The sequence below is a fragment of the Theropithecus gelada genome, chromosome 6 (genome assembly GCF_003255815.1).
Source record: "Theropithecus gelada isolate Dixy chromosome 6, Tgel_1.0, whole genome shotgun sequence".
Lineage (NCBI taxonomy): Eukaryota > Metazoa > Chordata > Mammalia > Primates > Cercopithecidae > Theropithecus > Theropithecus gelada.
Genome location: NC_037673.1, coordinates 134030507 through 134044718, shown reverse-complemented (window position 1 = coordinate 134044718; position 14212 = coordinate 134030507). Strand labels below are relative to the sequence as shown.

General features: G+C 42.5%; 1 protein-coding gene across 4 annotated transcripts in view; it reads left to right on the top strand.

The window, feature by feature from the left end:
* Positions 1-14212, top strand: part of KLHL3 (kelch like family member 3) — a 117297-nt gene that overhangs the window by 60484 nt on the left and 42601 nt on the right. For all 4 annotated transcript variants that reach the window (XM_025388597.1, XM_025388599.1, XM_025388600.1 and 1 more), the window contains one exon: positions 12386-12502. In XM_025388597.1, the coding sequence (XP_025244382.1) occupies positions 12386-12502 (117 nt within the window). The remainder of the gene's footprint in view (positions 1-12385; positions 12503-14212) is intronic.

Sequence of the window (14212 nt, the reverse complement as noted above, 5' to 3'; positions counted from 1 at the left end):
GGTTGTGATGGGAGTTACACAAAATCACTAGTTCATTGTGTAGGACCTTCCCCTTCCTCATGTCATGCCAGACCCCTATTGACTTCAGCAGGGATGGCACCATGTTCAAGAGGTTGAAGAAGAGGCCTGGAGGCAGCAAACAAGTCTTAGGGTTTATTGAGGGCACTTACATACCGGGCTGTCCAGTGGTGGCAGGCTGGACAGGAAATTGCAACTGCTTGTAAAATGCATGCAGTTTATGTAGCATTTTCACTTAACACCCTCCTGCTGGTGACCTTCACCTGGCAACCTTCATTTAACACAAAACAAAGGGCCTCAATCCCCGATATGGCCTGCGTTTCCCAGGATGGGCTGGGGTTCAGATGTTCCTCATAGATAAGGAATGAATCTCCAGGTTCTTGATTCCTTAGCTTGGAACACTGAACACACATTCTTTGTAGACCGTAGAGTCATTCTCAGGGTATGCTTAAGTTATTGCTGTCAGGTGCATCTATCATACATTCCACTACTCTGAGGGCAAAGCCAAGAAGATTAAAGCAAGGCATCTGATTCTTCCATATGGTGGGTGTTGAGGGGTCAGGGCTAAGCCTGTAAGCTGACAGCATGTTTATTGTATTTCTTTTTGAGACACAAAGTTCAGCTCTGGCCATGAACATCCTCAGTGACCAGTGACCCAGGGGCAGTGTAAACAACCTTCTGGGACAAATCCACTCTAAGGAAAGAGATATGACTCCTGAGTTCGAGCGCAGTTTTGCCGTTGAATTGCTCTGGGACCTAGCAACTTACTGGCCTTCTTTGAATCTTGGCTTTCCTAGCCGGTAAATATATTTCTCCATCTCAAGATCCCATGTCTTCTTATGAAACACCATTGAGGCTTTTCAGAGACACCTCTGAGTGAGACTTAACAGGGAAATGGCCTGCATTTTAGATACCGGTCAGGGAGAAATTTATTAAGTCTCTTTAAAAAATTAGTGTTAAGTATGTTCTGGAATAAGAACTACAGGTTACTTTCTCTTTGCACTATCACATTTTAAAATGTGCTGTTGTCTCCTTAAACTGCATTTTACAGGTCAAATTCTGATATCTTATTTCTTGGGAGCAACTGGGCCCTTGTCTCCCAGGATCATTGGTGTTCCATGCCCTTCTGTCTGAATTCTTTGCCTTTCCAGCCAGGTGGTTGTGGGAGGCAGGCTGTGAGAGGCAGGCTGGAGAGCCTCAGCTGGTGGCCTGGGCTTACATGATTGCTGTGGAGGCATTGCCAGGTGACTGAGCAGGTGTACCCTGCTGTCTAGGCCGAGCTGTTGGCAGCCCTGCCTTACTCTGAGGTTATCAGAGTTGCCAGCTTCTCAGCTTGCCAACAGTGATCTGTTAACGCCCTACCTTGGTGTTACTCTTGCACAGAATGGGTGTTCTCCCAAAGGACACCCATGCACAGAATACCACAGCACTGTGCCCCCAAATCTACCATGACCAACCAGTGTTCTCCAGGTACATTTCACACATCATTTTTTTTTAAACAGGAAGCTTGTATTGAAGTAAGTTCATGGAGAAGTAAACAAATAAAGTATACAACTAAACTTTTTACAAAGTAAAATACCCACATAACTAGCACCCAGATCAAGAAACAAACCCCAGAACCCCCTTCCAGTTACTACCCCCTATCCTGGGAAGGGCATCTACCTTCTTGGCTTCTCACCTGTTGGATGAGTTTTACCTGTTTTGGAAGTTTATATAAACTGAACAATGGTGCATGTGTGCTTTTGTGTCTGATTTTTCTTGTCCAGCATGACGTTCAGAACATCATTTCTTACCCTCACAACAAGTTGCAAGGCAGAGATTACTCTCTTCATTTTGCAGAGGAAGAAACTAAGGGTCAGAGAGGTGACACAGCTCATTAACAGTAGACAACTCCATGATGTGAAGCTGTGTGTGTCTGCCTCCCAAGGCCCGCTCCTTATTAATGCATCCCCACCCTGATGAGGGGTACAGAGATGAGTGACAGCTAGTCATTACTATTCAGGGGCTCATAGTCTGGTGGGCAGACATACTGAAAACATGTGTCCACAGTATGTGGCCAAGAGAAATAATTGCTTATAATTATAGTTCAAGGAAAGCACGTGGAATATTTTATTCCAGGTTGTTGGATAGGAAAGACATCATGGAAAAGAGAATCTTTGAGCTAAACTTTGGAGAATGAGAGTAGAATTTTGGAAAGCCATTTAGGTTGGAGGAATAGTAGGACTGTTCCTACTGAAGACTTGGAAGTTTGGAATAGTTTGTTCTTGGGGAGAAAAGTAACCTCTGTGATGAGAATCAAGGATCTTCAATGGGGTATGGTGGGAGATGAGGCTGGGAATGGGGTAGGAGTCTGTGAAGAGATTTAAGGAATGAGAACTTTCTTCTTGAAGTCAGTATTTGCCTAACTGTATCCCATAAAGACAATATTACAATTTTTTTTTTTTTTTTGAGACAGTCTCACTCTGTTGCCCAGGCTGGAGTGCAGTGGCGTGATCTCGGCTCACTGCAAGCTCTGCCTCCCAGGTTCATACCATTCTCCTGCCTCAGGCTCCCCAGTAGCTGGGACTACAGGTGCCCGTCAACACGCCCGGCTAGTGTTTTGTATTTTTTTAGTAGAGACAGAGTTTCACCATGTTAGCCAGGATGGTCTCGATCTCCTGACCTCGTGATCGGCCCGTCTCGGCCTCCCAAAGTGCTGGGATTACAGGCTTGAGCTGCCGCGCCTGGCCAATTTTTTGAATTTTTAGTAGAGATGGGGTTTTACCGTGTTAGCCAGGATGGTCTCAATCTCCTGACCTCGTGATCCGCCCGTCTCGGCCTCCCAAAGTGCTGGGATTACAGGCTTGAGCTGCCGCGCCTGGCCAATTTTTTGAATTTATAGTAGAGACGGGGTTTTACCGTGTTAGCCAGGATGGTCTCAATCTCCTGACCTCGTGATCCGCCCGTCTTGGCCTCCCAAAGTGCTGGGATTACAGGTGTGAGCCACCACGCCCAACCAGTATTATAAGATGTTTATAGGTGTTTGGGTTTGTTGTTGTTGTTGTTGTTGTTGTTGTTTTTGAGATGGAGTCTTGCTCTGTCACCCAGACTGGAGTGCAGTGGCATGATCTTGGCTCACTACAACCTCTGCTTCCCGGGTTCAAGCGTCTCTCCTGCTTCAGCCTCCCCAGTAGCTGGGATAGCTGGGATCACAGGTGCCCACTACCACACCCGGCTATTTTTTTTGTATATTTAGTAGAGACGGGTTTTCTCCATGTTGGTCAGGCTGGTCTTGAACTCCTGACCTCATGATCCACCCTCCTCGGCCTGCCAAAGTGCTGGGATTACAGGCATGAGCCACGGTGCCTGGCCAGGTTTTTTTTGTTTTGTTTTGTTTTGTTTTGTTTTTAAAGCATTCTCAGGTACATTTAGAAGACACTGGCTGAAAAGAGTAACCGGGTTTCTTTACTACAGGACTTGTCAGAGCTTTTATATGGTAATGAGCTTTGTGAACCTTTAAGGGGTATTTGAGGATACAGTATGATGTGTTTCCTAGGCTCATTTGGCCCCTGAGCCCCTTTGCTACAGAATATCTCCTGCATCTAGTATCCTTAGGGACACATTATGGAGAAGAGTCTTTAAGCCACCTTTCATTGGTTGTCCCAGGTATTCTACTATTTTTTGTATCTTTGATATGTCTTTTGGTAGTTCATTTCCTTGGTGATTTACAATTTTTGATTGTGACTCCATGTTCAGAGGATGTCATATCCTGGGAATCTAGGTTTTCCCTGGGCTGTGGACCCTATAGGGCAGGTTTACTGGTTTAGGAAAAAGGTTTTGTATTAGACATTGTCTTAGATATTTCCTATACCACCTGGGTGATGTCAGTTCAAACTCTAAATTTGTAGGTGGCATGAGCCTAGGGTTTGGGTTTCTTGAAGATGTAGTTTTTACTCCCTATCTTGCCCCTTTCCCTTGCCTCCCACCCCACTGCATTCCTCAGCCCATAGGAGATGGTGAGCTTCCTTCCCCTTACTCATAGCACATGGGCAGAGTTCATGTAGTCTTAGTTTTACAGCTGGGGCAAATCTGTCCACAGGAGCCTGTGGCCTAGACACCCTACCCAATGGGACAGCAGTCCTCAGTTAAAGCCCATATCTGAATTGTCTCTGGGAGCCATTTTGGCTTCAACTTCCACTCAGCTGCCTGGATTGAATTCCTTCTTATTTAAAACACTCAAGCATTTTCTTCTGGCTTTTGTGTATGGCTCAAATCTTTATTTTTTTCTGTAATACATCATTTTCACGTGTTTGGAGCTACAGGGAAAGATTCCTTCCAAAGCAGTTCAGTCTACCATATTGACTGTCAGACATTCTCCATCCCTATGTCATCCTGCACTCATGGTTAGAATTAGTTCCACTGAAGTCTCTCAGCTTGTAAACGTTCCTATCAAACCAGTATGCTTCAGTCATTTCCTTATTCTTTGTGGACTCGTAGTGAAAGTCTTTTTTACTGACTGCAGGCAGTAATAGAAAGCTGAAGAACGATTTCCAGGCTGAGTGATGTTGCTGTTTTAATTTTTTCATCAGTTTTGGTTATCTGAAGTCAGATATCTGGTAGTGTGCTGCTGTAGGAAGAGAACCATACGTACATTCACTCATGCTTTTATTAATTTATTCATCCTATGAAGAAATATTTCTTTGTGTGGCAAATAGCGTATTAGTCACAGGAGAGACACTGGCAAACAGATAAAAACAAGATACCTGCCTTTGCAGAATTTATAATCACATAGAGGAGAGAGATTTTATAAAATATGTGGACAAATAAATATATAGCTACAAAGTGAGAGATGTGGTATGAAGGAAATGTGCAGTGTACTGTGAAAGTATGGATTGAAATCAGTGGTTCTAATTGCTGTCTTCTCACCAATTTGCTGGGTAGTGTCAGGCAAACGACTTTGTCTCTCTCTGCCTTGCTTTCTCCTTTTGCAAATGGCTAGCAGTTTCACAGGGTCCTTGTGAATCTGAAATGAAGCGACTACAAGAAAGAGCTTTTAAGTGTTGTGTGAAAGGGTGATGGTATGGTCAGAAAGGAGAATTCAACGGGGTAGGTTTCTAGGGAGCCTTCAGACCAGGACATCGCTCAGTCAGTGGTGTGCTAGTAAATGTTTAACTGACTCTCTAAAAAACATTCTAAAAGCCCTGATTCATGTGTTGATTCATTTGCTGATTTCCATGGTGTAAATATTTTCATCAAGGCTGACTTCAACTACCAGTGTAATGTCACTAAACGTGGAGTTAGGAAGAGATATGCACAATGAGCTCCTATTGCCACACACCACTGCTCCCAGTTGTCCCTGGAGTTGTGTGTGGCAATGAGGTGAGAGTATGTTAACAAGAGAGTTAACACAACTCTTGTTAAGCTTTCATTTAAGAAACGAAAACAGGAATCTGACAGAATCATTCTTTTGTCTAGAAGCACTATCTTCTTGATTTAAAAGCATGGCAGGAGATTTGGTAAATGGTATTGCCTCAATCCCCGGGAAAGGAATAGGAGACCTAGGGGAGATGTCCCAGGAGGGCTGGGGGATTGTAATTAGGATTATAGGTTTAGGAACTTAGTTTCCCAACTCAACAGTCTGCCCAGGTTTTTGTTTGTTTGTTTGTTTTGTTTTTTGTTTTGTTTGTTTGTTTTGAGACGGAGTCTCGGAGTCTCTCTCTGTCGCCAGGCTGGAGTGTAGCGGTGCAAGCTCAGCTCACTGCAACTTCCACCTCCTGGGTTCAAGCGATTTTCCTGCCTCAGCCTCCCGAGTAGCTGGGGACTACAGGCATGCACCACCATGCCCAGCTAATTTTTGTATTTTCAGTGGATACGGGGTTTCACCATGTTGGCTAGGATGGTCTCGATCTCTTGACTTCATGATCCGCTCATCTCTGCCTCCTCGGCCTCCCACAGTGCTGGGATTATAGGCATGAGCCACCATGCCCGGCCTAGGTTTTAAAAATTAATTGTGTCTCTGAGGTGCAAATTGCATAATGTTTGAGCATGGGTTTTTGGAGTTAAAGGTGAGTTCACATCAGATCTACTCTTCCTGGCAGTGTGACCTTGTACAGCTTGCTAACCTCTTTGAGGCTGTTTCCTCGTCTGTAAAAATGTGAGCAGTGACACCTACTTCACAGAGATTGTTGGTAGATTCAATGAGATCATATGTGTAAAATGCCTAGCACTGTGCTTGTTGCTATTGATAAAGTTAGTCCTTCTCAGATCGAATAACAAATCAGGTCCATGTATAGGAACCTAGTTTTTTTCCCCCTGATAGTGTCAAAATTAGCTTCTTTCCCTTCTTCCTATGTTTTGCTGAGAATTGCTCCCAATTGAACTTCTCCCCTTGCCAAGTCAGTGCCCTGCCTTTTTAACTTGAGTCCTTCTTGATCTTCAAAACACATTTTGAAAGCAGGGAAAAGTGCCCCAGGACTCCTCATTTTCCTCGGGACATGCAAGTCCACCCTAGCTTGGCTGCCTGTCTGTCCAGAGGGGTGGAGTGGAAGGACTGGATTCATCTGGTATTCTCTGACCAAGACCTGTGCTTACATCTGAAGTGTGGTGAGCTGGGAGCTATGGAATCTGATTTTCTCCAACGGCTTTCCACATGACAGTCTTGTAGCATACAAGAAATTGGTTCTAGGACATTAATCAGTGAGGAAATGGGGCTATTTCTTTGTTTAAAAAGTGAAACCCTAAGTATACCTATGAGCAGCTGATTATTTCATCACAAAAAGTAGTAGCTAAGTAGATACCACCCTGTCCTATGATTGAATCTATAGTCTCTGCTTAGATTTTATAGACCAGGGGTTGACAAACTTTTTCTAGGAAGGGCCAGATAGTAAATATTTTAGGCTTTATGTGTTATGGCTTCTCAACTCTGCTACTGTAATGTGAAAACAGCCATAGACAATATGTAAACGATGAGTGTGGCTGCCTTCCAACATAATTTTATTTACCAAAACTGGTGGCAAGCTGGATTTGGCCTGTGGGCAGCAGTTTGCAACCCCCCTGCTTTTAGACCTATTAGACATTTGAGAGTCAGCTAAGAATAATGGGTTTAGAGCATGAGCACTGAAGTCGGTTCTGTATGTAACCAAGCAGAGCCGGCTCTGCTGCTTTTCAGTTCTGGGAGTTGGGCAAGTCATTTAACAAGTCATAAGAGTATTTAATCATTGGGTTATCTTGAGAATTTGGAGAGGCATTGTTTATGGAGAGTCTCTTGGTGGGAAGGGTTTTTGGGAACCATTTTAGGTACATTGAAAGCTAAAGCAAGTTGGAAGTTTATTTGCTTGTTTATTTTTCAAGCATGAAGTCTAAATGAAAAAAATATGTGGCCTTCTCTAGCTGCTGAGAAGGTCAGTGTTGTTGCCGAATGCTGTGGCTTTCACAGCTGAGTAGGTAAACAGTGCAACTAAGTGGAACCAGTTAGACAAGTGAAACCAAAAATAAAGATAAGGTTAAATATCGACTTTGGTAGATTCAGCTTGCTTTTTTGTTTTTCTAACAAAAATTAAGCTGGTTGATAGGGAAGAATGTGACCAATAAATGCTACCCAGTCAAGGACTTGTCGTTCATTCTTCAGCAAAGCTTTGCCAATCAATTACCTTGTGTTGTGCTAGGCAGCATTGGGGGATGGCGTGCAGACACAGAGCTGGTATACTTCTCACTCTGCATAGGCTCACGGTCTAGTAAAGGGGAGTAGAAAGAGGTGTGGCTAACCAACCACATACAAGGCAGAATGGGGTTGTGGCTGCCCATCACCTAACTCAGCAAAGGCAGACTTTATCTGCCTTTGACTCTGTCTTACCTACCAAGATTCCAACCGCCTGTTCCCCAGCCCTGCTCTGTGCTCCAGCCCGGGCAGCTTCCACACATCTCCTTCCATGCTTATTCTGAATTCATTTTCCATTCATTGATTTTAAAAATATTTGAGTTTGTGTTATGTGCCAGCAAATAAGACAAGGTCTCTCATGGATCTTAAGGGCTAGTGGAAGAAACAGAGTCAAACAATGCTGTGAGGGTGCGGGACATAGCTCAATGAGAGTTCCTAATAAAAAATGAACTAGACAAGGATTTCTATGGTATATGTGCTTATGTTTGTACACATACAGGTTATTTTATATAGAAATAGGAGCAAACTATACATATGTACTACCCCTTTCCTTTTCTGCTCCCTTCCCTTCCTTTCCTTTCCCTTCCCTTTTCCCCTTCCCTTTCCTTTCCTTGCCAAATTCAAGTTATGTCCAGCCTGACTTAAGTGTATAATTAGGAAACAGGGGCAAAGCATCATTAGCATATTAACACAAAAAAGTGTCTTTAGGTTATGAAAAATTGGAGTCCTTTTTTCCCCTGGCAGATAAAGCTTTCATTTCAACTTTCTGCCATCCTGTAAATTTTGTAGTTTTTTCCCTTAGAATTTATTTTCTTCTCCCTTACACTTCTTATTCTGAAAAATTAAAAACCTCTTGTAGGTTTGAAAGAATGAACATTCACGTAGTCTTTACCTAAACTCACCATTAACATTTTGCTTCATTTACTTTATCTCTCTAGATTTAATCTTTCATTTTGCTGAATCATTTGACGGTAAATTGCAGACATTATGACATTCACCCCTAAATATTTTAGCATGTATCTCTTAAGAATGAAGAAAAATTCTCTTTTCTAGCCATAAAGCCAATTATCATACCAATGAAATTTAATATTGATCTAGCAATATTATCTAACATATAGTAGTTATTCACATTTTCCTATGGCCCCCCAAAAGTATTTATGGCTATTTCTTTTAGAGCCATAATCTAATTAAGATTTATGCACTGCATTTAGTTACCTTGTCTATAAATCTCTCTAATCTAGAACTGTGTCCCTATCTTTTTTTGTCTTCCATAATATTAATAGTTTTGAAAATCCAGGCTAGCCATCCTGTAGAATGTTGCAAACATAGAGTTGTCTGATCATCTCCTCACTGTAAAATTCAGGTTATATATTAGTATTTTAGGAAGAATTGTAGTTAGGAGATACTGTGTCTTTTCCATTAAATCACAATCAGGAATATAAGCTTGTCCTCTTATTGGTGGTGTTAAATTTGGTTCTTTGTTTAAAGTGTTGTCTATCAGATCTATTTGAGGATATTTTCCCTCCACGTAAGTGATATGTAATCTGTTGGGTGATTCCTTGAGAATTGTGAACGTTTCCCCATCCAACAACATTATTATTATTTTTTAAAAGATAGGCTCTTGCTGTGTTGCCCAGGCTGGAGTGCAGTGGCATGGTTACAGCTCACTGCAGCTTCAACCTCCTGGGATCAAGTGATCCTCCCACCTCAGCCTCTCAAGCAGCTGGGACTACAGACACGTGCCAACATGCCTGACTGATTTTTTTTTTTTTTGTAGAGATGGGGTCTTGCTAAGTTTCTCAGGCTGGTCTCAAACTCCTGGGCTCCCACCTTGGCCTCCCAAAGTGCTGGGATTACGGGTGTAAGCCACTGCACCTGGCCTTTAACAACTTGATTTTAGCATTCATTGGTGATCTTTGTTCAATCAGTTATTACATTGGTGGTATTGCAGAAATGGTGTTTTTCTAATTCCATCATTCCTTTTTCAGGCATTTTTTTTTTTAAATAGAAGAGACCTTCTTAACACTTTTTTAGTATCCATATGGGCTCATGAATTTTTTTTTAATTATTATTATCATTTTTTGAGACAGGGTCTCACTTCGTCTCCCAGGTTGGAGTGCAGTGGTATACTCATGGCACACTGTAGCCTCAACCTCCCAGGCTCAAACAGTCCTGCCACCTCAGCCTCCCTAGTAGCTGGGACTATAGGCATGCATCACCATGCCTGGCTAATTTTTGTATCTTGTAGAGATAGGATTTTTCCATGTTGCCCAGGCTGGTCTTGAACTCCTGGGCTCAAGCGATCTGCCTGCCTTGGCCTCCCAAAATGTTGGGATTATAGGTGTGAGCCACCATACCTGGCCATATTATAATTTTTTTAAAAAAATTAAGAATATTTTATATTGAGGTATATGGATATTAAACACACAATTTGATTAGTTTTGACAAACATATATGCCCATGAAATGCCCACCCTAAACCACAAAAAGTTTCCTTTGAGCCTTTTTCAGTCATTCCCTGACCCTCCTTCCCCTCAAAGTGGCAGCACTGATCTGATTTCTTCATTATTCTCTTTGATATTTAACTTGTCCCAAATATTGGCATTGAAAGCCCCATCCAGCTGGCTCTTTTTGACGTGTCTTCTCTAATCACATATAAGAAGATGTTTGCTTTATTCTTTTTAATAGCTGAAAATAGAGTTGGCACTCTGTATCCATGAGTTCCATATCCATGGATTCAACTAAGAAAATATTCAGAGGAAAAAAATTCCATAAAGTTCTGAAAAGCAAAATTTGAATTTGCTGCAACACCAAGTACTACATCGAATCCACTTGCACGAAGTGATGTATGGGTGTTATATTAGGTATTATAAGCAATCTTATATAATTATTTAAAGTATATTTATTATTTATATACTTTAAATATATATATTTAAAGTATTTAAATTATATGGGAGGATGATTTAAAGTATATGGGAGGATGTGTGGAGGTTATATGCAAATACCATGCCATTTTATATAAGGGACTTAAACATTGGCAGATGTTGGTACCTGTGGGTGGTTGTAGAACCAGTGCCCTGAGGCTGGCCGTGGTGGCTCATGCTTGTAATCCCAGCACTTTGGGAGGCTGAGGCAGGCGGATCACTTGAGGTCAGGAGTTCGAGACCAGCCTGGCCAACATGGTGAAACCCTGTCTCTATTAAAAATACAAAAATTAGCCGGGTGTGGTGGTGCACGCCTGTAATCCCAGCTACTAGGGAGGCTGAGATGGGACAATCACTTGAACCCAGGAGGTGGAGGTTGCAGTGAGCCCAGATTGTGCCACTCCACTCCAGCCTGGGCAACAGAGTAAGAACAACAACAAAAACAAACAAACAAACAAGAAACACCCAGTGCCCCAAGGATGCTGAGGGATAAGTGTATCTAATGGTATTGATACTCCTTTAATAATTTCTCCATTAGTGGGCTTTAGGTGGTTTCATTTTTTTATCCCGTTACAACCATGCTGCAGCAAAGATCTTGGAGCACATATTCTGTTCTCTTACACTGATGTGAGTATAGGCTAGAGCTCTAGAAGTGGTATTTTATTTTATTTTATTTTATTTTATTTTATTTTATTTTGAGATGGAGTCTCGCTCTGTCAACCAGGCTGGAGTGCAGTGGCACGATCTCGGCTCACTGCAAGCTCTGCCTCCCAGGTTCATGCCATTCTCCTGCCTCAGCCTCCCCAGTAGCTGGGACTACAGGCGCCCGTCACCACACCCAGCTAATTTTTTTGTATTTTTAGTAGAGACGGGGTTTCACTGTGTTAGCCAGGATGGTCTCGATCTCCTGACCTCATGATCCGCCCACCTCGGCCTCCCAAAGTGCTGGGATTACAGGCATGAGCCACTGAGTCCGGCCAGAAGTGGTATTTTAAAGTCAACGAGTATGCACATTTAAAATTTTGATCGATATTGCCAATACTTCCCTCCCCTCTTAAAAAGCATTATTAATGAAATTTTTACAGACACTGCTGGTTTCCCCATGGCCCCTCCAACGTTGAATTTTATCTGCCTGTGTGTGTCTGGTGGCACAGGGTTTGAATTTGGACTTATCCTTGAGTAGAGTGAACATCCAAAGTATAGGTCCGCCTTTTTGGTTCTAAGCCCTCTAGTTTTGATTCGCATAGAAATGAAATCTCTCCTCAAGGAGAAATGTTTGCCATTCCTTGTCATTCAGTGTCACATTGACCATCACAGCCGGCTTTGGGCAGAGGGCATTCTTACTGTTTTTATTCTGCATTAACTTTACACAGGACATAAGTGAGGAAATGGAGGCATGGGGGGATGATGACATTGCCCCCAGGGTCTGATCTTCCTGAGCAGCCTCTATAAATTTGGTTCACAGTTACTGCTGTGTATTTTTACCCTTAAATAACTATTGGAACTGGTTTTTATTTTAGAATGAACCATGATGATTCTACGTTTGGGATAGCAGGTTTGTCCTTGTGTGTGTGTGTGTCTGTGTGTCTGTGTGTGTAGAGTGTGTGTGTGATCACTCTCTGAGGCCAGCAAGTAAACCAACGCTTTCTGTTTTTATTTTAAATATGAGTCTCAGATTAATTAAACACCTGTGTGGATGACTCATAACTTTTTCTCCTTTTTTTTTTTTTTTTTTTTTTAATAGATTGAGGGTTGTTTGAAAGCTTTTATCTCTTTACTGAAGTTGCCCATGTTGCTTTTCTTTATAGGTGTTTGAAGCTGTGATTTCATGGATCAATTACGAGAAAGAAACCCGTTTGGAGCACATGGCAAAGCTGATGGAACATGTCCGGCTTCCTCTCTTACCTAGGGACTACCTAGTCCAAGTGAGTGTTGTATGAAGAGCCAAGCACTTCTGTGTTCACCCAGGCCTCTAGGAATAGCAATGGGCAACCCTGGTTGGACGGAGTAGTTGAGGGCTTTAGTGGGTGGTTTCCGTATGTGCTGAGGGAACCAACCCACTGGGTTAAGTGTTAGGTGTTGTAAAGTTGAAGATCATAGGCTTGAAAATAGGACACTTAGGTTTCAGTCTCTGCTCTACTGCTTATTAGTTTTGGATTTTTATTTAACCTCTTCAAGCCTCAGTTTTTCTTCCATAGAACAGATATCATAGTAGAGCCAAGCAGGGTTGTTGTAGGGACTAAAGGAGTAGAGTATGCAAGTCAGCTGTTTAGCATGGAGCCTGGGGTAACAAATGTTCCATGAAAGTTAGCTGCCTTTGTTGTAGAGGACTGAAACAAGAAGGGTCATGTCCACAATGTTTCTATGTTCCCTTTTTGTCTTAGTTTTAGGCAACTTGAAGCCAAATTCAAGACTGTAAAAACTGGGTACCTAGAATACGTAGTGCTTCCACTTCCTCTGAAGAGGAAAGAAAAATTAAGAATTATGGGGTTCCCTTATGGTGCCATATGTTTTCTCATTTAATCCTTATAATAACCCTGAGGGGCAAAGATTGTAACTCCTTTTTTACACATGTAGGCCTTGAGGCTTGTGGAGGTTGGGATTTATCAGGGGTCTCCATCCTTAGGGAGGCTCAGGATTCAACTCCATGTCAGTCTGGCTCTGCAGTGCATAGTTCTTCCACTAAGCTAGCTGCCACCATTGATACGCTGTTTTCTGCTTACCCATTACATGACTTATTTTATATAGTAAATGGCATTAGATACTTTTATAAGCAGAGAATAAACCTTAAAATATATGAACAAAACAAAACATCGAGACAGCAGGTTAGCCCTCAGCTGTCTCCAAGGAGTCTCTGGAAGGAAGGGAAGGTGTGATGCAAGGATAAAGAGGAGGTTTAGCAGCCTAGCAGCCCAGCAGACCAACTCATGTTACTTTCCAGCCATATAATACCAGGTACATACTTAACCTTTTGAAACCTCAGTTTTCTTATCTGGGAAAAATGGCGCTTGCTTTATAGGATTGTTTGGGGATAAACAATAAAATGAGATAATCCATGTAAGGCCTATAATACAGTGTTCAGTGAATGTTACTGATCTTACTCTGTAGTTTTTGTGACCACTGCAGTGATTCTTAGTAGCAGGTGACACAGTATCCTCATGAGCATGTGTAAACTCCTCTGCTGGTAACACTTGTTGATTGCAGGTATGAGGGGTCAGTGAAATGTTCCCTGAATTGCCTTACTTCAGCCTCCTCAGGTGCTGAGGGATATGCTTGCAAGCTCTTAAATGGGGCATGCATGCTACTTTGGGTGGTACCACTGCCACCTGGTGGCAGCATATCTTTCCTGTAGAAAAGGTCCCCTAAGCGGAGGGAGTGAACCGGCCTGAGCATCCAATGTCAGTCAAACCTCCCACTGTCCTGTGGGAAGCTGGCCAGAGGTGGAGGAGGCACCGGGACTCCAGCATAGTCTCGCTTCCACAGGGAATGTTGGCGACCTGGGGACCTGGGTTCCAGAGAAAGCTAAAGCGCCTTAGAGACCCTTGGTCACAAACTCCCATCAGGCATCCACAACTGAAACTTAAATGTCACCATTAGGAAATGGTTCTTGGGTTATTATGCCAAAGTAGAGTTTA